Source organism: Leucopleurus acutus, assembly GCF_964270905.1.
Source record: "Leucopleurus acutus genome assembly, chromosome: X".
NCBI classification, from domain to species: domain Eukaryota; kingdom Metazoa; phylum Chordata; class Mammalia; order Artiodactyla; family Delphinidae; genus Leucopleurus; species Leucopleurus acutus.
Window position 1 is genome coordinate 60,762,709 of NC_139148.1, and position 23,942 is coordinate 60,786,650.

At 42.4% G+C, this 23,942-nt stretch overlaps 2 protein-coding genes across 4 annotated transcripts; both read left to right on the plus strand.

Moving 5' to 3' along the window:
* The first annotated feature begins 5,751 nt into the window (after positions 1-5,751).
* Positions 5,752-19,425, plus strand: NONO (non-POU domain containing octamer binding). Of its 3 annotated transcripts, none has more exons than XM_082864998.1 (12): positions 5,752-5,776; positions 6,609-6,665; positions 11,339-11,498; positions 12,636-12,829; positions 14,065-14,366; positions 15,243-15,338; positions 15,534-15,730; positions 16,074-16,158; positions 16,588-16,690; positions 17,274-17,313; positions 17,542-17,651; positions 18,386-19,425. In XM_082864998.1, the coding sequence occupies exons 3-12, from the start codon at positions 11,348-11,350 to the stop codon at positions 18,518-18,520; spliced, it is 1,413 nt and encodes a 470-aa protein (XP_082721124.1). In that variant the 5' UTR covers positions 5,752-5,776; positions 6,609-6,665; positions 11,339-11,347; the 3' UTR covers positions 18,521-19,425. The 3 variants fall into 3 exon arrangements, with proteins under 3 accessions (XP_082721124.1, XP_082721123.1, XP_082721122.1); XM_082864996.1 differs by lacking the exon at positions 5,752-5,776 and adding an exon at positions 5,829-5,926; XM_082864997.1 differs by lacking the exons at positions 5,752-5,776; positions 6,609-6,665 and adding an exon at positions 5,821-5,926.
* A 640-nt stretch (positions 19,426-20,065) lies between these two features.
* Positions 20,066-23,656, plus strand: ITGB1BP2 (integrin subunit beta 1 binding protein 2; the record flags this gene model as incomplete). Its single annotated transcript, XM_082864583.1, has 11 exons — positions 20,066-20,129; positions 20,384-20,433; positions 20,523-20,579; positions 20,657-20,802; positions 21,682-21,776; positions 21,883-21,941; positions 22,084-22,154; positions 22,274-22,373; positions 22,644-22,757; positions 23,006-23,068; positions 23,429-23,656. The coding sequence occupies 11 exons, from the start codon at positions 20,066-20,068 to the stop codon at positions 23,654-23,656; spliced, it is 1,047 nt and encodes a 348-aa protein (XP_082720709.1).
* Positions 23,657-23,942: the final 286 nt, after the last annotated feature.

Below are 23,942 nucleotides of genomic sequence, written 5' to 3' on the forward strand. Positions count from 1 at the left end.
ATTGTAAATAGAATTGTTTCTTAATTTCATTTTCAAATTGTTCATTGCAAGTAAATAGGAATTCAATTGACATTTGTATATTGATCTTGTATCCTGCAACCCTGCTGAACTCATTTATTAGTTCTAATCTTTTTTTAGTGGATTCCTTAGGATTTTCTGTATACAAGATCATGTCATCTACAAGTAGAGATAGTTTTACTTCTTCCTTTCCATTTTGGATACCTTTTATTGCTTTCTCTTGCCAATTACCCTGGCTAGAACCTCTAGTACAATGTTGAATACAGGTGGCATCCGCTTATAGTTTTTGTACACTAGGCCATTCCCTTTTTGTTTTTTGTTTTTTTTGATTGATGTTACCTGTTTATCTAGTTACTTGGTAATTTACTGAGGACAGAAGTCATCCTTAGTACTGAAAAACCCCACATTATTATGTTCAGTATCTTAAAAATATTCAATAAGTATTATGTGATTGATAATGATAATTAGAAAAAAAATTGACCTCTCAGAGCCTTGCTTTGACACTTTTCATCTGTTGCTTGGCTGGCTCCTCTCACCTTAAACCAAAATGCACTAATTGACTTACCCTCTGCCTCTATTTCCTGTCCTTGTTATAACCAGACAACCAGGCACCCAAACCAGAAACCTTCAAATCATTCTAGTCTTCTACTCCTTACCTCCTATGTTTAATTGATTAAGTCCCCTTGATCCTACCTTCTAATTATTTAGATTTGGTTTCCTCTTCTCTATCCCTACAACCACTGTCTTAGTTCATGCCTTCCCCACCTTTCACCTGAAATTATTATTATTTTATTTTATTTTATTTATTTATTATAAATTTATTTAGTTTTGGTTGCGTTGGGCCTTCGTTGCTGCGCGCGGGCTTTCTCTAGTTGTGGCGAGTGGGGGCTACTCTTTGTTGTGGTGCATGGGCTTCTCAATGTGGTAGCTTCTCTGGTTGTGGAGCACGAGCTCTAGGCACATGGGCTCAGTAGTTGTGGCTCGCAGGCCCTAGAGCACAGGCTCAGTAGTTGTGGCACACGGGCTTAGTTGCTCTGTGGCATGTGGGATGTTCCCGGACCACAGCTCGAACCCATGTCCCCTGCATTGGCAGGCTGATTCTTAACCACTGCGCCACCAGGGAAGTCCCTCACCTGAAATTATTATGATTGTATTCTAGCTGGTGTCCTTATCTTCTAGCTTATCTCCTCCAATCTTTTCTACATACTGTTGCCAGGGTGATTGTGGTAAGCTGAGTAATACTCGCCCCCCCCCAAAAAAAGAAAAGATATCCATGTCCTAATTCCTAGAGCCTGTGAATGTTACCTTATATGGCAAAAAAAAGTAGGACTTTGCAGATGTGATTAAGTTAAGGATCTTTTTTTTTTAATATTTATCTTTTGGCCACACCGGGTCTTAGTTGTGGCATGTGGGCTCTTCATTGCCACGTGCGGGATCTTTAGTTGTGGCATGCAGGATCTACTTCCCTGACCAGGGATAGAACTCGGGTCCCCTGCACTGAGCATGGAGTCTTAACTGGTGGACCACCAGGGCAATCCCAGGTTAAGGATCTTAAGATGGGGAGATTTTCCAGGTGGTCCCTAAATATAATGACAAGTGTTGTTATAAGAGAGAGGCAGGACTTCCCTGGTGGCACAGTGGTTAAGAATCTGCCTGCCAATGCAGGGGACACAGATTTGATCCCTGGTCCGGGAAGATCCCACATGCCATGGAGCGACTAAGCCCATGCGCCACAACTACAGTGCCTGTGCTCTAGAGCCCGCAAGCCACAACTACTGAGCCCACGTGCCACAACTACTGAAGCCTGTGCGCCTAGAGCCCGTGCTCCACAACAAGAGAAGCCACCGCAATGAGAAGCCCCTGCTCCTCAACGAAGAGTAGCCTCCGCTCGCCACAACTAGAGAAAATCGACAGGCAGCAATGAAGACCCAAGGCAGCCAAAAATAAATAAATAAATTTATTTTAAAAAATAAAAAAATAAAACTTAAAAAAAGGAGACAAAAAAAAACAATATGTGGGGCTTCCCTGGTGGCACAGTGGTTGAGAGTCCGCCTGCTGATGCAGGGGACACGGGTTGGTGCCCTGGTCCGGGAAGATCCCACATGCCGCGGAGCGGCTAGGCCCGTGAGCCATGGCCGCTGAGCCTGCGTGTCCGGAGCCTGTGCTCCACAACAGGAGAGGCCACAACAGTGAGAGGCCCGCATACCGCCAAAAAAAAAGCAATCTGTTTCATGAAATCATATGATTTTTTTTAACATCTCTGTTGGAGTATAATTGCTTTATAATGGTATGTTAGTTTCTGCTGTATAACAAAGTGAATCGGCTATACATATACATATATCCCCATATCTCCTCCCTCTTGCGTCTCCCTCCTACCCTCCCTATCCCACCCCTCAAGGTTGCCACAAAGCATATTATTTTAAACAGAGGTAATTTACCAGTGATAAAATATGAGACCTATAAATGTCTTTTAATTCATTCCCTTTACCAATCTACTCGTCCTCAACATGAACAATATGCTTCAGTATACTGAGTAGTAATGAAAAGAAAAACCATAAGTATGAGTATATTATTCTCAGCTGACTTCCTCAGTGCATTTTCCAGTGGTATCTTTTTTTTCCTAGCATAGATTAGCAATGAATCCACACCAGGCAAAGGATCTTGTTCATAACATAAAGTGTGCATTTGGTGGGGGAACACCCAGCATCAGTGAAAGCCTCATAAAATAAGGGCTTGCTATTCTTTGGGATTTCAGTCAGTGCACATTAAAAAAGTATTTGTAGTTGCTAGCAGTTTTATAGCCTCTCAGTGGAAGTTAACAGTGGCCAGAAGGGACTAACTTTATTTTGCTTTTAAAAGAAGGCATGGGGGCTTCCCTGGTGGCGCAGTGGTTGAGAGTCTGCCTGCCGATGCAGGGGACACGGGTTCGCGCCCCGGTCCGGGAAGATCCCACATGCCGCGGTGCGGCTGGGCCCGTGAGCCATGGCCACTGAGCCTGCGCGTCCGGAGCCCGTGCTCCACAACGGGAGAGGCCACAACAGTGAGAGGCCCGCGTACCGGTAAAAAAAAAAAAAAAAAAAAAAAAGAAGGCATGAAAACACGTCCACCAAAACTCATGGACCACATCTACAGAGCTGATAAGGGACTAGTTTAAAAAAAAACTCAACACCTTGTTGACAAGGCTCTCAGGGAATTTAACCCGGAAGTTATTCTCTTTTTCTTAACCACTGTGCCACGAGGGAAGCCCAATATACTTCTGTGTATTTTTGAATGTTTCCTTCAATAAGCATATATTACTTTTAAAATCAGAAAAAAACCCCATTATTTTTACAAAACCCTTCAATATCTCTCCATCACCTACAGATTAAAGTAAAAAATTCTAAGCATGGCACAGGCCCTTAATTGTTTGGCCTATGTCTATCTCTCTAGGCTAATTTCCTGTCACTCAGCCTCCCCACTTCTCTTCAGCCATGACAAATTACCTAAAACATAGGTCATTCTGTCTCTGACCCTTTGCACACTGATCTCTCTGACTTCAACTTCTTAGTTAAGACCCAATTCAAAGGTGCTCTTTTCTGTGAAGGCATTCTTGATCCACTCAAGCAGAGCTACCTTTACCTCTAATATGATACTATTATTTTATTTGCCTACAGTATTGAAGTTATTTGTTTACATTAACATTTCTCTGCTTATGTTGTGATTGCCTTGAGGAGCTACACAAAAGTACAACAATTTTTCTTTTCATTTGTTATTTTAGTTTTTCAATGGTGTAAACAGCTGTCGTGATTAACAAAGTATAAGTTCATTAAAATGGGATTGAATCCACAGTAGCTTTATTTATTTATTTATTTGTTTATGGCTGCATTGGGTCTCCGTTGCTGCATGCGGGCTTTCTCTAGTTGCGGCGAGCGGGGTCTACTCTTTGTTGTGGTGTGCAGGCTTCTCATTGCAGTGGCTTCTCTTGTTGCTGAGCATGGGCTCTATGCGTGCAGGCTTCAGTAGTTGTAGCGTGTGGGCTTCAGTAGTTGTGGCATGCAGGCTCAGTAGTTGTGGCATACAGGCTTAGTTGCTCCACGGCATGTGGGATCTTCCTGGACCAGGGCACAAACCCGTGTCCCCTCCATTGGCAGGCAGATTCTTAACCACTGTGCCACCAGGGAAGTCCCATAGTAGCTTTTTTGTAACTATGTATTTTTTCACTTAACAGATACTAGAAACCATCATGCTGGAGTCTCTAAAATATTAGATATGAAAAGTCCTCATAGATCTTTATGCATTTATATGGAAAGATGGCTAAAGTATTTTAAGTGAGAAAGTCATGGCTCAGAAAAGTATGTATAGCTTAATCCTACATGTATAAAAAGGTATGAAGTTTTCCCTTTGACCAGGACAGTACATAGAAAATAGAAATGCAATAATGTCATAATTGTAATCACTGGGATGAATAGAGGGAGAGACTTTTCTCTTTTTACTCTTGGTATTGTTTGATTTTTTTTTCTGTAAGCAAGAAAAAATGGCTTTTTCAGAATAGAGGAATTCTTTTTTCATAATAGAGGTGTTATTTATTCTCAAAAATAACAATTCCATTGGTCTAGATATGTCCAATATGGTAGCCACTAGCCATATGTGACTACTTAATTTTAGCTAATTAAAATGAAATGGAATTAACAATTCAGTTCCTCACTTGCACTCATCATATTTCAAGCCCTCAATGGCCACATATGGCCGGTAGCTACTGTATTGAACAGAGAAGATATAGAACATTTCTGTCATTGCAGAAGGTTCTAGACAGGCTCTAGATCACTGTGTCCCCACATAAGGTGGAGCCAGTCGAACACCCTGAAACCTTGAGTGTGAATTAGTTAATTAGTGGGAATTAACTACAAACACCTATCACTTGAGTGTTGTAGCCCTTGATTAACCACAGGGCTAGTTAGGCGTTACTGAAAAATGAAGGTGATTACCTAATTGGCATCCTTTGGAATATAGAATCAGTCTGATCTGGAGGCCTACAATGTATCCATGGCAATGATGACACCTGTTGAGTCTCTGTAAATCATGAGAATAGTGATGTTTGGACTGCTGGGTTCCCTGGTTACCATGGAAATGAGGGTACTGGTTACAGTTCTTTGTAATCACACAGAGACTAAAGTATCGATCCCCCCTCCCCCATCCCTTTCTATAACCATAGCCATAGTAATGACTATTTCAGCTGGGCTTTAGGAGTAAACCTGGCAGCAGGAGAAGCAACTAGAAAATCAGATTAAGTAAGGAGTGTCAGAGTGCAAGCCCTAATGAGGAAGTGTGAAAAAAGAAACATGGCGGGGCATTTTTTCAGTAGGAAAAGTCTAGATCTACTACACTGAATACAATGACATTGTTACTCTAGCTTCTTGTACAGGCGCAGTGCAGGAATTCTCAGAGCACGCCTACGCGCACATTTTCTCCCCTTCTGTTTCACTCTCTTTCCACTTTCCTCTCTCCCTTTTTTCCCCTCTCCTTTCCCCCTCCCATCACTTGGTCTTTCGGTCTTTCAGTCAGTCCGTTGATGGCTCTCCTTCCAACCCTTTATCCCCCTCCCCCCTCCTTTTCCGCCTCTAGCGGACGCAACTTGCGCATGCGCACTCGGTACAAAGCCTCGCTCTTTGTCCCCAACTGTCGTTCACACGAACTCAAGTCTTTCGCATTCGGTAGCCAATAAGATCGAAGAAATCGTGGAAAACCGATTCCGCCTCTGGAGATAAACGTTGATTGGCAGGTAAGAAAACCAATAGAGAACGCCACTTTGTAGCCCTTGGGAGCCACAGAGCTCCGTCGTCTGGTTTCCGGCGGTCGCGCGCTCTTTTCTCGGGACGGTAGAGGCCGTGTAGCGTCGCCTTTACTCTGAGGAGAAAACAGTCGGTAGAGGGTGAGTTTGGGGACGACTTAGTTCTTGTTCGAGAGGGGAGTAGGATTTTTCGCGACAGTCGGTGAAGATAGAGGCGAGAGCGAGGCTGGGTTTGGAGGGAGTTGGGCCGCTCGTTCCGAGGCCTCTTAAGGCCTTGTCCCCGCCGCCACACGGCCTCCTCAGCCCACCCGCGGAGGCCCATCGCTCTCCCCTCGCCTCGCCTTCGGCTCTAACCTGGTTCCCGTTTCCCTTCCCGCCTCTTTTCTTTGTGCGACACATCTTGGAATCTGAGCCCTGTCAGTAAGTTCCCCGGCCCTTGAGCCGACCTGGGCCTGAGGGTGTGGGGTCTATTATCCGAGAGCCCTGAAGTCGCGGCTGCAGGAGGAGGCGCTTTGTCGAGTGCTCCTCCTCTCGACCTCTTGAGGCCATTAATTCCGGAGGAGAAAGCGCCCCCCCTCCCAGCGATGTTTTTTTGTAGAAACTCTTAGCTGGGAAGTTCATCTGCTAGTCCAGACCTCGCCGCTTTCCTAGGCAGGTTCCTGGAGGCTTTTTTTTTTTTTTTTGGTCTTGTTGCCTAGCTACTCGACCCATCTATGACATCACTTTTTAAAATGAAAATGAATGTTATGGATTTTCTATTGGGTATTTTACATTTGGAAAAATTATTGTCGAAAGTTGATGCTTTTCTTTGTGTTCTTAACAGAGAAGTCGAGGTTAGAGAGGACTGGGAGGCACTTTGCTATCTTCGGTGGAAGTTGAGGTAGGTGTAGGGGGTAGAGTTGCCAGATGAAATACAGGACACCCCGTTAGATTTGAATTTCACGTAGGCAACAGATTATTTTTTAGTATACGTTGCATGGGACTTATACTAAAAATCATTCATTTTTTAACACCTGAAATTCAAATTTAACTGTAGTGTGTTTTTATTTGATACGTCTGGCAACTGTAATGGGAGGGTGCTGGTTGCACTTACATTGTTTCTTTGTCCGACTTCTTATTACTAAAGGTCTTAAGAGACTCTTAGGAAAGGACCTTACCATGCCAGTGCCTCCTACAGCTTTCAGGCTGGTCCACATCCAGGCAGCCATCTCCGTCTGGTAGATTTTTACTAGATTTACCCCCACAGTTTCCACTAAAAAAGTTGATCCTTTTCCTGAAAATTAAGGGGACATTTATTTAGATTTCAGATATATGTGATGTAGTGTTTGGTCTGTACCTGAACAACATTTGTGCAGTTGTGTTGCAAATAGCACCAGTTTTTCTAACATAAATATGTGTTTTCTCTCAAGAAAGTCCATCAGGGTTAGACTTAAGGGCAGATAAGTAGACAGAAATCCTTAACTAATGATCTTTATGCTGTGTTCTTTTCTCAGAGGCCCAGTGGTTAGGGGGCAGTGAATTTATTACCAAGATACCTGCACATACTTACAAATTATATTGGTGGTCATCATCAGAAGTACATTATAGGGACAACACTTACTGAGTACTTGCTACTTTGTGGGCACTGTTTTAGGTGATTTATACAATATTTAGTGTTCACCGTTGAATGCCTGCTTGGGAAATAAAAAACTGAAGGGAAAGATTATAAAGATTGGCAGTATGGAGACATTTATTCAACACAAAGGTAGGCAGTTTGGTTGTAAAAATATTTTTGCTAGAAGGCAGAAGAGCAGGGGAAGAATGTAATTGATGACATTTGTCTAACTGGAGCACCCACCATATGTAGAATTAAGGGTAGTGGTTGCCAGCAGGAACAAGTGACCTCATTTAGTCAAAATAACCAGCCCTGTGAGATAGATGTTACAGGTGAGGAAACTGAGGCTCAGAAGTTAAGTGACATTTTAGTAAGTTTTTTGGATTCTGAACTCTAAAATCAAGGTGAGCTTGATTACACAGTTTGTAGCATAGGGATGAGTATGAGCTTTAGAGTTCAACAGACCTGAGTTCTACTCCATGCTCCATCACATTTTTGTGTGACCTTGGATGTGCATCAGTTTTCTTACTCAGAAGAATGATAGTTATGAGCATTAAATGAGATAATACGGACTTAGCACAGTGCCTGACATATAGTGGTCAATAAATATCTGGTATTATCATCTTAACTACCAGGCTACACTTTCTAAAACCAAAAATAACCTCCCTTGAAGTAATTCTAAATGGTTTAGGACATCCCAGTGCTCAAGATCATTTCTACTAAGTTGTAAAATGGCTTTTTTTGAAATGGAGTGGTGAGGTGTGGTTAGGATGTAAATATAGAGTTTTTAATATTTCAGTTTTGAGTGGATCGCTATAAGGATTTCTGTTAACATATACAATGTGGGTTCCTGAATGGGATGCAGGGTATTGAGGCTGGGGCCACTGACTCTTATATTAAAGGCTGGAGGAAAAAACAAAGAGGCTCCTTGGATTCTAGCCAGAGGTAAGAACTAGTTGGGGAAATGGCTGTGGATAATTCAAGTTTCTGCTGTAGGCCACTTTGAGGTCAGGGGAATGGAGGTGTTTGATTCATGGGATTCAAATAGGAAAAGATCTGGTTCTAACGCCCACTTACCTATCCTCACCTGTAGCTGGAGTAGACTTTAAATTTTGTGTTTTAATTTCCTACTTTTATATCTTGTTTTTAAAAACATTTTTTAAGGTATCCCATTTGCTGTGAAACTGGTACACTTATTCATGGTGCTTAAAGTTGTTACACTATGTGGCAAGAGTCACAAAGGCATTTAATTATTCTATTTTTAAGAATTTATCCTAAGGAAATAAACAGAAAGCTATAAGCAAGAAGGTATTTATTTCAGCATTTTAATAGGAAAAAGCTGAAAACAGCCTAAATGTCTCATAGGGAGTAGTTTAGTAAATTAGTGTACATCCAATTGGACTTTATGTAGCCATTAACAAGTATAATTAAGTTGACACTATAGAAATGGGGAAAGGGTGAATATACAACAATGCATTTATGATTACAGTTTTGAAATGATAGTGTATGTTTTGAAGGTAAATAAGCAAAAATGGAAATTGTGGGAGGAATATTTAGTCATGGAGGTGCCCCAAGATTTAGCTGTGAGCATTGTTCATAATGGTGAAAAGTTAGAAACAGCCCAAGTGTCCCAACACAATAGGGGCTTGGTTGACAGCTGAATACTTTGTCTGCCAACAGTAAATGTAGAAGATTTAGTGACATGGAATATATCATTTAGAATACATACAAATGTATAAATCAGTGACTGAAAGGGTATACCAAAATGTTAACAGTGACTTTTGTAGTGGTGGGTCTTCGGGGTTTTCTTTATTTTTATTTCTACGTTTCTACGTTTTCTATGTTAAAGATGTATTTTGTACCTTATTAATGAGAAACAAAAGATTAATGAAATGATACAAATGAGAATTCAAGTCTTGGCTTGAATGTCAGGTTTCTAGTGAGGCTAACCTCACAGGTCTATTTAAAATTGCAATCTTCCCCCTTCCACTCCCTGTCCATTTTTCCCCCCCTCCACCCCCTTTTCTTTATTTTCCCCTACACTTAACCTCTTCTTAAGTACTGTGTAATTTAATTATTATATATATTGTTTTCTCTCACTGGAAGGCTATCACTGCTGAAGGCAAGAATCTGCTTTGTTCATTGAGGCATCCCAAGCACCTAGAATAGTGCCTAGCAAATAGGAAGCATTCAGTGAATATTTGTTGAATGAATTAGTTTAAAAAATTAGTAAAAAAATTATCAATCTACAAGCAGGACAGATTTCATTTTTGCCCACCTTCTGTTTCTTATCTACATTCATGCATTTAAAAAAACACTTCCCCTCTTAAAGCATCAAACATTTTTCATGTTTACATGGTCTTTATAATTTTTAATGCTGTGTAACATTCCATTGTATAGATGTACCACAATTTATTAAAAACACTGCCCCTAATTTTGGGTACCTAAGTCATTTTTATCATTTTTGTTACCAGAAAGCCCATAACAGTGAGTATTTCTTGGATGTAGTTTTAAATTTTAAAATGATATTCTTAGGATAAATTACTGGAAGTAGAATTCCTGAGTTAAAAGAATAGGAACATCTTGATAGCTCTTGTTACCTATTGTCTTATGAAACGACTTTTGGATACAGAACTTAATTGCATTGATGTTTTCAGTTTTGGTGGGATATGATATAAAATGTATTAGAAAGTTTTTATACACATAGAAGTATTCTTATATACCCATAATCCAAAATCAACAGTTATTAAGCCTTTGTCACATTTTTTTTGGTCTGAGGAATATAATTTATTTTAAAGGAATCATGTTAATAATAGAGTATTCAGGGAAAAGGTCCTTTTCTGCATCTTTCCTTCAGTTAAATCTGACTGGAGGGTCCTGTGTTGAGGGGAAAAGATTCAGGATTGATTTTGCCCTTTAATTTACTGGAGAACTGCCTTTGGATGAGGAAGATGGTCCTCACTTTGTTAACCTGATCCATTAGGAAATTTCCATTTTAAAACCATCAACTTTTGTATTCAGTCTGGATTATACCAGGAGTTTTCATTTAATTTTATGCTGCTTTTTTTTTTTTTTTTTTTTTGGCCACACCTGTGTGGCTTATGGGATCTCAGTTCTCCAGCCAGGGATTTAACTCAGGCCACAGTAGTGAAAGCCCAGAATCCTAACCACTAGGCCACCAGGGAACTCCCTTATGTTGATTTTTAAATGACAGAATTTAAGATTTTATAATTGTATAATTTTGTATTTGCTGCTTTTATTGCTTTGGTAGTCGTTTATTTTTCCATTGTGATTAATAGCAGTATTTACCTAGTGTTTACTATATGCCAGTACAGAACTAGTGTTTTCACATACTCATTAATCTTTATAGCTATTTTGAGAGGTAGGTATTTTTATTATTCCCTTTATAACAGCTTAAGAAACTGGTGCAGAAGTAATTTACTAAGTAGTACATGGCTAGTAAGTAAGTATTAGGACCATGCTTCAAATCTAAGTATATCTAACTCCACAGCCCATACTTTTCCTGCTGTTCATTCCACAGTATCTACTGTAGGCTAGGACTGCAAGGTACCAGAGAAGAACAAGACTTATTATTAGTCCTTGTGATAACTAGAATCTGTTTTAGTCATTGTGTTTTAAAGTGTGCTTTAATATTATGATAAGGCCAATTTTTAGGGAGTAGATTCTTTTGGGAAAGTAGTTTCCTATTAATCCATATAGTTATTGAACTGGAAGTTTCCTCAAGTCATTCTAGTGCAAGCTGTTCTTATCTAGTACTTGTCTAGTTTCTATGTACAACATAACTGCTAGTGCTGGTGGTTTTTAGATTTTTGAATTGTACTCCTTTGCCATACTTGTTAAAAATAATACCAAAGGTGATTAATGACATACAAGTCATCAGGAAGATGGCTGATTGTGCTCTTAGCACTGAATGTATTTGACCTACCGTTTCTTTTTAGGGTGCAAAAATGCAGAGCAATAAAACTTTTAACTTGGAGAAACAAAACCACACTCCAAGGAAACATCATCAGCATCACCATCAGCAGCACCACCAGCAGCAACAGCAGCAGCCACCACCTCCACCAATACCTGCAAATGGGCAACAAGCCAGCAGCCAAAGTGAGTACATGCTAGGTAGTGGGGTAGAAATAGGTCCCTTCTTGGGAATAGTTTCTGGATTTTTAGATTAGATTCTTGGGATTATAAAGTAATGGGCCTTTGTAGCACACCTTTGTTGTTCTTTTCTCTATTTACCTGTTAATACTTAGGATAGAAAAAGGCTAATTCTCTGAAATAAGGAGCAGACATGTAGGATAGCAGTTGAGTACAGGTTGCTTTGCTGCAGTGGCACATTCTGTTGCTAGACAGATGGCTGCATGCTTTACCTCAGAGCTTGGTTCTTAGAGGTAAGCATCAGATGACTAGTACATAGAGAAAATATAGAAAAGGTCTTTAAGACTTAATGGAGAAGAAATCTGGTATTAAGTATTATATTTTTATCTTGGGGCCTGTGCCACCCCATTTTTTAAAAAAATATTTATTTATTTATTTGATTGCACCGGGTCTTAGTTGCAGCAGGCAGGCTTCCCAGTTGTGGCATGCGAACTCCCAGCCTTGGCATGCATGTGGGATCTAGTTCCCTGACCAGGGATCAAACCCGAGCCCCCTGCATTGGGAGCCTGGAGTCCTGTACACTGTGCCACCAGGGAAGTCTCTGTGCCACCCCATTTTTAATCAGAGTAAAAGGTCTTTAAAGGTATGTTTCCATCCATTCAGCAAATTTTGAGCACCTGTTGTGTGCCTCTAAGACTACAACCAACCTCAACCCTCTTTTATTTCCAGAGATTCCTACAAAGAATACTCTTTCCTAACTCATTCTTTTCATTCCATTACCCCAAGCCTGAAAGAATGGGAACTGTTAAGGTTATGAAGATTAGTGAGGGATTGGGAAATGGAACAATTATGTTTTAAATGTAAAAATCTGATCTCTTCTGATCTAGGGCTCCTTGACTTGCTTAATTTTCCTCTTTCTGTCTCTGAGTTAGTCCGGGGTGGCTCCTGGCCCATAGTAGAGTTGTTAAGAAGTCTCCCCAGATCTCTGCCTACTGCTTTCACATTCTAAGGTGCAATTTACCGATAAGTGGTTAGTGGATAGATTCCATTGGGAAATGGTGTTTGACTTCTCTACAGCAATTATATTGCCCATCTAGCGGCAGTTGTAACTCTTTGAGAATGTGACTGTGTGTCTTCTCTCAGATGAAGGCTTGACTATTGACCTGAAGAATTTTAGGAAACCAGGAGAGAAGACCTTCACCCAGCGTAGCCGGCTCTTTGTGGGCAATCTTCCTCCTGACATCACTGAGGAGGAAATGAGGAAACTATTTGAGAAATATGGGAAGGCAGGCGAAGTCTTCATTCATAAGGACAAGGGCTTTGGCTTTATCCGCTTGGTGAGCAACTGTGGGCTTTTAGAGCATGTGCTCTAAAAGGTGGGGAAGCTGGGCAATGATGGATATGGAAAGTTAGGCAGTAGAAATAATTCTCAGATGATATTAAAAGCTTATAGTTATAGTTGGCGGAACAGGACAAAAATGCAGATTTTATTTTAATTTTTCCTCATAGGTTTTTGTTTTGTTTCAAGGACAACATAGGTTTATTTGCCTAGGACTCTGGGGATAAAGTATGCCCTTTGGAACTTTTTTTGTTTTAATTCGGAAATTTCAAACATACAGAAGTGGAGTGAATAGTATAATGAACCTGCAGGTACTCGTTACCCAGCTTCAGTAACTATCAACTCATAGTTAATTTTGTTTTATCTCTACCCTTCTATTTACTGCTCCCCACAAATATTTTAATAAATTAGACTTTTTTCCAAAAAAAATGAAAAAAGGTTTTTATTTTAGTAATGATCAAGGTTTATATAATTTATTTCCAAAGCCCTTACACATATGTTATCTCACTTAAGATTCGTCAAAACCTTGAGGGAACAGTTTTATTTGTATCTATTTTTTAAAAAATTTTAAGTGTAGATCTTTTTAAAAAATCTGATTTGATTTAGGAAATTTGTTTAAGTGCATGGGGGAAACGTTTCTGGGCATTATCTATCTCCATAAATGAGGGACATAATGTGCTAGCAAGATCACTGGATGTTACGGTCAGAACTAGTCTTCATTCCAGATCTACCACTAACTATATTGGCAAGTCATTTTTTCTAGGGCTCAGCTTCCTCTTCAGTAATGTGGAGGGTCCCATCAAGGTCTGTGGTTCTAAAGAGGCCTCTTGTAGGGCATAGTGATTCTGGTTAAACTTGTATGTAGCTAGCAAAAATTAAAATAATTCTGGCTGCTGTATTTTAAGGGTAGGCTTTATGATGGTCATTCTTGTCCAGATGATCTGTTAACACTTCAGGGAATAGCCTATGATACCAGTGACCATGTAAGTGGTATTAACTCTAGAATTTCCAGTTGATATATTGCAAGGCCATCAGAGAAATTAGGCTAACCAAAGAGTTATCTGAAACACCTGACTCCATTCTTCCAGTTCTATCCATGTTTCTTTGTATGCTTGTTGCCAAGGGTTTTTTGGGTTTTTTTGGAGACACTGAGCTATTCTTCTTGAGACTCTTGATGGCTGTGTACGTGATCTTTGTCCAACTGAGTTATTCTGACTTTCCTCTGCTTCCTAGGAAACACGAACCCTAGCAGAGATTGCCAAAGTGGAACTGGACAACATGCCGCTCCGTGGAAAGCAGCTGCGTGTGCGCTTTGCCTGCCATAGTGCATCCCTTACAGTCCGAAACCTTCCTCAGTATGTGTCCAATGAACTGCTGGAGGAAGCCTTTTCTGTGTTCGGCCAGGTGGAGAGGGCTGTAGTCATTGTGGATGATCGAGGAAGGCCCTCAGGAAAAGGCATTGTTGAATTCTCAGGGAAGCCAGCGGCTCGGAAAGCTCTGGACAGATGCAGTGAAGGCTCCTTCCTGCTAACCACGTGAGTGAGGGGTCATTTTCAGAAACATACCTTAAATGCTACTTCCTTCTGTGGTCTGGGGAGCTAGCCTCTAAGAACCATGTTCCTGTGTTCATTTAAAGACTTTTGATATAATTCAGCTCTAGTAGAGTTTTCAGTGTACTCTTAAATTAATGGAAATGGTATGAGGATTTAAAAATAAACCTTTGCAGTCTTTCAGTAGGTTGTCATTTAATCAGTGTTAAGTCTCCCCTTATGGTGAAGTTTTAGAACTCTAAAAAGTTGTTTTGTGCATGTAGCATCTCTCTTAGTATTTACACCAAGTCGTTACCTTGAGTTCTGTAGATACCATATATAAAGGCTGCACTTGGAACGTCCCTGATGGCCCAGTGGTTAAGAATCTGCCTGGCAATGCAGGGGACATGGGTTTGATCCCTGGTCCGGGAAGATCCCACGTGCCACGGAGCAACTAAGCCCATGCGCCACAATACTGAGCCCACACACCACAACGACTGAAGCCCGTGTGCCTAGAGCCAGTGCTCTTCAACAAGAGAAGCCACCGTGATGAGAAGCCCCCACACCACAACGAAGAGTAGCCCCTGCTCACCGCAACTAGAGAAAGCCTATGCGCAGCAGCAAAGACCCAATGCAGCCAAAAAAATAAATAAATAAAGGCTGCACTTAAGTCCTCCACCTACTTAAAGACTGTATTCAGAGATCTGAAACCTGACTCTATCCTGTCAACCCCAGATTCCACATGATGCCATTAAAAGGGCATGGTTACTTAGGACTGGGTATAAAAACCCCTTCAGAAGTATGTTTAATTGTCCAGTCCTGACCCCTAACTAGTTCACTGTGCCGGTATAATTTGATTAACACTGAGCGTCTCTCTCCCAGATTTCCTCGACCTGTGACTGTGGAGCCCATGGACCAGTTAGATGATGAAGAGGGACTCCCAGAGAAGCTGGTTATAAAGAACCAGCAATTTCACAAGTATGTGGTCCTGATAGATTCCCTGTTAGGTATTTGCCTGTTCTTAAGGAAGCTTGTAAAGAGATGTGTAAAAGAGGCACATCTTTGCTGTATGTGTTCACTGGCAGCCATCGTCTTGGCCCTCAGGAGGAATGTAGTGTTTTGTTGGGAAAATCTTGGACAAAAGTTTTAGTAACCTAGGAACCTTGTGTATAGGGAGCGAGAGCAGCCACCCAGATTTGCACAGCCTGGCTCCTTTGAGTATGAGTATGCCATGCGCTGGAAGGCACTTATTGAGATGGAGAAGCAGCAGCAGGACCAAGTGGACCGAAACATTAAGGAAGCTCGTGAGAAGCTGGAGATGGAGATGGAGGCTGCTCGCCATGAGCACCAGGTCATGCTAATGAGGCAGGGTGAGTATCGGCCTGTAAGTCTTATAACTAGAAGAAGGACAGAGTAACTTTTTTCAGGAGTTTCTTTATCAATCAGTAGAGAAAGGCCTAAACTTCAACTTTTATTCTCTGAAATATTTTGTTGATCTTGGTAGGCAAATGAGCTTGGAGATGTGGCAGAGGATACTGGATTCTGTGGAGAAGGAAATAATAGGTTTGACTTCATTTTTGGAATCTGGATACCTCGGATGGCCACTCAGGGATTAAATATCCCCTTTGCTTTCTGGATCTATCTTTATGGAAAATTACTGGGCCTATATGAGGATCATGAAGAATACTCTCAGTCAGTCTGTTGTTTTCATAGATTTGATGAGGCGTCAAGAAGAACTTAGGAGGATGGAAGAGCTGCACAACCAAGAAGTGCAAAAACGAAAGCAGCTGGAGCTCAGGTAACTCTTTTCTCCAACCCTTTTTATCTGACAACTTTAAAATGTAATGTCTCTCTCCTGTTTCCTACCACCATGCTACCTCATGCATTTGTAAATATGTTGGCAAATATTTCCTGGCTGCTTCTCAAGTTCTCCCTTTAGATGGGAGATGTTTCAGGTACCCATGGTTCTAGGAATTCCTGGGACTGCGCTAAAGAGGAGAGCAGCTGAGTGCTGGTCTTATGAGACTGGCTCCTTTGGGAAAGAACTTTTTTCCCTGAAGGACACATCTGGGTTGTTTTAGGGCTGGGCACATTTAACAGTGAGTTTCCTGGAGAACTATGATAGTTTTCAGTAGGCTCTTGATCTCCTTGGCTGAGTCCCCTATTAAGATAATCTGTTCGAGTTTTGGAATGCCTCTGCTTAAATATCTTGGTGACTTCTCTGTAGGCAGGAAGAGGAGCGCAGGCGCCGTGAGGAAGAGATGCGGCGGCAACAAGAAGAAATGATGCGACGACAGCAGGAAGGATTCAAGGGAACATTCCCTGATGCGGTATTATCTCCCATGTGCCCATGATATGAAAAACTCATCATGAATTGTCCATTAGGACTATTAAAACACACTAGGCTATGACCAATTTTTCCATTCTATGACACTCCTTATAGAAAGAAGCATTCATAGGAAGGAAAGGTAAGGTTTGAAGAGGAGCTCTTGCCTCACAGGCAATTTAGGATGAAAAGCTGGGAGGCCATTGTATGCTGTTTAAACTCAGTGACTGCAGGATCAGATAGACCCAGTCCTGTAGCAGCCTTGACTGGTCTTCTGATGTCCTTGGCAGCTGTACAGGTTGGAGCCCTAGAAGAAATCAGCTATGTCTCTCCTTTTCTTTCATCTTTCCTTCTGTTCCTAATAGGAAACTCTGACTTGTGTCCTAGTAGCTCTAATCTTGAATTCATTGTACAGCTGTAATGAGTTCAAGGAGCTGTTGTTGATGTTCTTCCTCAGCTTGGTCTCAGTGCACTTAGGATGTGTTATCACTGTCTACTTCCCTTAGTATGTGGGCCTCAGTGGATTGTGTGTGGTAGAATGAATGCAGTGCTGTCGTGGACTGTCTTGAGTATTTTTTGTTTTTCAGAGAGAGCAGGAGATACGAATGGGCCAGATGGCTATGGGAGGTAAGGACTTAAGGGGTTAATGGCTCTGATTTCCTTTTTTGTCTCGTCTCTGGTAAACTAGGTAGCTTCTCCTACCTAGTCCAAATTTAAGAGGCTTGACATTTCTGGGAGCATCATTTTGGTGGGAGGGTAACATGTCTTAGCCCAGAGATCTTGAATTATTTCCTTTGGCATAGAAAAAGACTGACAATCTCTGTCTCCTATACTGATCACACTGCTCTGCTTTAGGTGCTATGGGCATAAACAACAGAGGCGCTATGCCCCCTGCTCCTGTGCCAGCTGGTACCCCAGCTCCTCCAGGACCTGCCACTATGATGCCAGATGGAACCTTGGGATTGGTAATAAACTGCAGGGCCTTATAGTAACTCTAAATGGTAATAGGAGGAGGAAAGACTTTGCCTTCGTGATCCCTGGGCCTGCCACAATTTTGCTACAGATAACAGTTTTTAGGATCACTGTTATCCATAAAATATTACCTCAAGATCTTTGTTTGGAGTCTTGTGCAAACCCAGTCTCAGACTATATTTTACCCAGGAGTTAAGCAAATAACTGTCTGACTGGGTAGTCTTGATTGACTGTTTAGTTGCTACCCTGGGTGAACAGGTTCTTCTTTGGAGGGAAGGCAACGAAGGCTAGGCATTATCACATAAAATAGATGTGAGTCCAAAAGCTTTATGGCTCATACAATCCTGAGGTGGTTTTAGTTCTACTGTCAAAATGTTTCAATTAGATAGGCTTAAGGTTGCTGAAGAGTGATGGCCTGCCCTCGTCCATATACCTGGTTCAGGAAAAAGGACTTGGCTAGCACTTATCCAGCCTAGGAATTTAGTATGTAATATTGCTTAGCATGTAGAAATACGAATAAAAAGTTAAAGGTAGGATGGTTGGGTAGGACTGTATTTCAGGCTACTTTCCTTTTAGGGATAGCCACTAGAGTTCTAAACAGGCTTGGTCAACCCTACCATCAGGAGCCTTGAATAGTTGGGTGAAAATGGCCTCCGGGGAGGGACTACAGATGGGTGGGAAGCTAGGGCATAGGTTCTATTATAACATTGCTCTCTTTCTCTTTAAGACCCCACCAACAACTGAACGCTTTGGCCAAGCTGCTACAATGGAAGGAATTGGGGCAATTGGTGGAACCCCTCCTGCATTCAACCGTGCAGCTCCTGGAGCTGAATTTGCTCCAAACAAACGTCGCCGATACTAATAAAATTGCAGTGTCTAGTTTCCCAAAACCCTTAAAAGAAGGACCCTTTTTGGACTAGATGAATTCTACCCTGGAAAAGTGTACTAGGTGAATTCTACCCTGGAAAAGTGTTAGGGATTCCTCCCGATAGTTAGGTCTTCCCTGCCTGTAGTACTCTAGGGAGTATGCTGGAGGCAGAGGGTAAGGGAGGGGCGATATTTAACAAATCAGTTCTGTGTGGTATATCCTTTAACTAACCAGTTCTGTGTGGTGCATTCCTAAAGTCTCATGTGATTGTTGAGAGCCTGAGGGGCGGGGAGCCATGACAAAATGGATCCAGTTAGGGCCATTAATCTTAATCATTCCACTCTTTGTCCACCCTGTTCTATTTGCTTTCTTGTCCTTACACCCCCCATCCCAGAGACACTGCCACATATACCACAAAAACCAAACATCCCCCAATGACCTTGGCCCCATTGCTCCATTCACTCCCGGGTGGGAATTCAGGCAGATGTCCACAGAGGTCACAGGCAACATACATACGGTTCTGTTATATCCCATATATTATGCCTTTGTGTCCTAAGGAAGACATTTTCTCTTAGAGATTTTCATTTAGTATATCTTTAAAAAAACTGTTGTGTTAAACTTGCCTCCATCTTTTTCTTGGGTAAGGACAACTCAGAAATGGCCCTTTTGTGTCTATGATATTGCTGTTCACAGCTTTTCTTGATAGGCCTAGTACAATCTTGAGAATAGGGTTGCTGTATGCTGAAGGTCAGACAGTAGCTCTTAGCTTTGCCTATCTTAGGTAGTTATGCTGTGCATTTTTTATTGGTGTACCATGATTGATTTGTCCCTGATACCTTTGGAGTTTTTCTGAGAAATGAAGTAATGCAACATCAACTTATTAAAATACATTTTAAGCCTTTTAATTTTCTGTGCTGTTTTTGAAGGGGCAAGGAGGGAGGGGAGTTCTGTTTCAGATGAGCACAAGGCTATAAGAATAATCCTTTATGACCTTTTGCTTAAAGTATTAATCATCTATCTAGGCAAACATGGGGAGGTTGGATGCATGCTATGACTGAAGTGGTTGACAAAGATCCGGGGCTATTGGTGGTACACAGAAGTAATGAGGGTGGGAGGAAAGCTGCTGCTCTGAAAGGGAGAAAATGGGCTGGAGGAATTGGGATACTTTCAAGCTGGGAGGGGGCTCAAAATTGGTATTCATTTCTGAGCAGCTGCTGGTATGTCAGAGGCTTGGAATTGGCATGGTAAATCTAAAACCGTCTCAGCAGTGGTTAGCTGACCTCACCCAAGTTCCAAGCCCTACTCTGCTTGATCCTTTTTTCTTGAGCCTCAGAGCTAAAATGTTCCTGAGCTCTTTCCTATTGGCTGGGCAGACCAATTGAAGTTCCCTTGCCCATGTTAGGAGGTGTACGCCTCCTGAACTAAAGATAGAAACAGCTGGCCCTTCCAGGCAGCTAAAAGCCTCCAGACTAAGAGGTGTTCCCCACTCGGCAGCCAGACTCCTTGAAACACCCTTTCAATAATTCTACCAACGCCTCCATGTCTCTACTCTGCCGTAACAAAGGATGTGGGCAGCACTTTGACCCCCAAACCAACCTTCCTGGTGAGTAATCCTGACCTTGCCAGGAGCTCTGTGAGTGCTGGGGGAGTTGTCAGCTGTGGGCACTCTGTTAAAGGAAGAAAGAAAAGAAAAATTTAGTGTACCTGCCATAGTTAATTGGTCTGAGTGATTTTCAGTCTTTACTGATTTTTTTTACATCATATGGAAAGACTAAGCATATAAACCTGGAAAAAAGGTAAGAAGTGATGTTTGGTATAGTATCTTTCCTTCCTTGATCCTTCTACCGGTATCCACAGATTCCTGTTGCCATCACCCTGGGGTCCCAATCTTCCATGATGCACTTAAGGTGAGGAATAGGCAAGGGGGGATAGCAAGAGCATTTCGCAAAAGAAGTATAGCCAGGAATCTAAGCTGAGCTGGATCTCTTGTTATCAGGGTTGGTCCTGCTGCCGGAAGCGAACTGTAGATTTCTCTGAGTTCTTAAACATCAAGGTAAATTCTTTACTTCCTGGGATTCTACCCCTAACAGAAGGATTCTATCCCTAATCCTCTCTCCTTATCTGTACTAGGGCTGTACTGTGGGACCACACTGTGCTGAGAAGCTCCCTGAGACCCCTCAACCTGAGGGCCCTGCCACAAGCAGTTCACTTCAGGAGCAAAAACCTCCGAATACGATTCCAAAGTCAGCAGAGACTTTGCGCCGAGAGAGGCCCAAGTAAAGAGGAGGAGGTCCCTGGGTTTTTCCTACATTAACGGAGCTTACTAGGGGTGATTAATGGGTCATTGAGGTTTGGGGACTAGTCACTAGAGGTGTCAGGAGACCCAAGGGTCAAGGCTTGGTGTATCTTTGGTGCCTTAGGTGAAATTTGTGTCCGGAAATAATGTCCTTTGTGCTAAAGTGGTACGGGGTGATGGGATAGGTATTCTGTGGGGGTTTTTTGTTTTGTTTTGTTTTTGGGTTTTTTTTGGCCGCTCCATCTGGCATGTGGGATCTTAGTTCCCTGACCAGGGATTGAACCCGTGCCCATGCAGTGGAAGCACAGTTAACCACTGGACCGCCAGGGAAGTCCTGGGATAGGTATTTTGAATCAATAGAGTAGATAGCCTCTCGTGAATACATACTTAGTTATAATACAAGGGGGATTGTTGAGAATGACTTTTTTTTTCTTTTGGAAAAGAGCTTTAAAATAAGTTTTGCATCAAGAAAAGGATGTAGTAGTATTGGCAGCCAGGAGACTGCAGAGAAGAATAAGTTAATTTTGTGGAAATAGTATGAGCAACAGAAGAAAGTCATATTAGGTCTATAACTAATTAGATGAAGAAGAAGAGGGAATGATGCAGTTCTGCAGAGAAATATGGTTGGATTTAGAGCAACTGAATAGATGGGCAAGAGGAGCCCTGGAGAATTCCCCAGGGTTCAAGGATTTGGCATGTCCACAGAGAAGAAAATTGGCAATGGGGTTGCTACCCATCTTCTCTAACCCTGCTCCACTTTCACCAGACTTCTTCGATTCCATTACCAGTGGTGGGAAGGTTGGCGCTGTTGATCACGGTTAGTGGGTCAGGACTAAATCACCCCACCCATACTCCCTAGGTCAGAGTTGCCTCCAAAGCTGCTTCCGCTAAATATATCCCAAGCCCTGGGAATGGCACTGGAACAGAAGGAATTAGACCAAGAACCTGGAGCAGGTAAGTGGGTCTTTAGTAGGACAGGCTTCACAGGCAGGAATTTAGTGAAAGTGGCAATTGGGTGGAGGAAATGAATAGGGTTCCTGACTCTGTTTCCTTTGCCCAGGACTTGACAGTAGTCTGATCCAGACTGGTGCCAGCTGCCAGAACCCAGGATGTGATGCTGTGAGTGAGAGTTTGTGGAGGACTCAAGCATGTGGTTGAGAGATGCCATGCCTGAGGGATAACTGGGTATAGATATGAGGCTGCATAGGGTACATTTTTAAATGACCCAATTCTTTTCCTGATTCTCCTTTATCTGTCTTAGGTTTACCAAGGCCCGGAGAGTGATGCTACTCCATGTACCTACCACCCAGGAGCACCTCGATTCCATGAGGGGTGATGGAGGGGACTGGGTGGGCTGTGAGACAGGTTTCTCCCAATGTTGACCTTAAGATGGAAGTGGGGGCTTGTGGGGACGGGAAAGGAGAGTCAGTTGAATTCTATTCCTACCTCAGGATGAAATCTTGGAGTTGTTGTGGTATCCAGACCCTGGATTTTGGGGCATTCCTGGCACAGCCAGGGTGCAGAGTTGGTAGACATGACTGGGGGAAGCAGGTAAGTCCCGACTTTCCTGAACTCTTGATTAGAACCCAATTCCAAAATAATTTCTTCTCCCTGTACCTCATGGCCAAGCTCTGTATCTTCTCCCTTTTGCATGGACCAAATAAGATTCTGCTCCTTATCCTTTACCAGCCCAGTGGTTTTGCAATATGAGGTAGTGTTAATCTTTCTGACACTCTCTGTCTCTTCTCCACATATACCATGAGAACGCCCCTTGGGTTAAGAGTTCATTCTTACCACCCACTTTTCACGTCTTCTTTTTAGCTGCCAGCGTCTTGCCGTCATGATTGGCACCAGACAGATTCCTTAGTAGTGGTGACTGTATACGGCCAGATTCCACTTCCTGCGTTCAACTGGGTGAAGGCCAGTCAAACTGAGGTGAGGAACGTCTGATGCTGGATGGGAAGCCAGTGAATTGGGTGATATTATAATCTTACAGGCAGAGTCGTCGTAGGCAGTAAACATGTAGGCTCCATAGTCCTCTGAGAGGAAGGTAGAGCTGTTAGGTCAGGGTTATCTGGCTGACCCGTGGATGTAGGGATTACACCACTGGCCTGCTTCTCTGTCGTAGTTACTTGTTCTGACCTTCTGGGATTGTTACTACCCCTGTAATTCTTTTCTCTCAGCTTCATGTCCACATTGTCTTTGATGGTAACCGTGTGTTCCAAGCACAGATGAAGCTCTGGGGGGTAAGTGAAGATAAGGGGGCACAGGAGGGGGAGGCAGATGGGGTAAAAAGAAGGGCCAGGCTGGAATGAATAGAGGGTGTCTTGAGGGAAGGAGTTGTAGTGGGAAAGTGGAGGTTTTCTCTTCATTTGCTTTGATATTCTCTCTCTCTCCCTCTTCCTCCCTCTTTTTCTCCCTCTCCCCCCCAACTCTCCTTTCTTTCCTCTTTCTCTCTCTCCCTTACTTATTTCTTCCCTATATTTTTCCCCACCTTGCATTTTTTATTTTTCTCCCTGTCATTCATCACCATCCTACCCTGACTCCAATACCTTTGATTTCCTCATTTTCTCTTCTGTGTTCCACTATCTTTCCCTCCTCCTCAGGTCATAAACGTGGAGCAGAGCTCTGTCTCCTTGATGCCATCTCGGGTTGAAATCTCCCTGGTCAAGGCTGACCCAGGATCCTGGGCCCAGCTGGAGCACCCCGATGCACTGGCTGAGAAGGCTAAGGCAGGGGTTGGGTTAGAGATGGATGAGGAAGAATCTGAGGATTCAGATGATGACCTGAGCTGGACAGAGGAGGAGGAAGAGGAGGAAGTGATGGGGGAGTAGTGACACCAGACAGTCAAGTGTCTAGATAGGACCTCAGTGACTCCCTTAGGATCTCAGAGACCAGGATATGGTTGGCCATGTGGTGTCATTGAGCAGCAGGAGGCAGAAGGAGGGGAGAACAAAAGTGTCCCAACCATTCTGTTTTTTTCCCTTAAATAAATCTTGTATTCTGCAGTTTCACATAGTGTCGTTCTCTCACCTCACTATCTAAGATTGTATTCGTTCCCTCCAACTTCCGTGTGTGTGCAACACACGTGTGTGAAAAAAGCACATGTAATCAATTCTT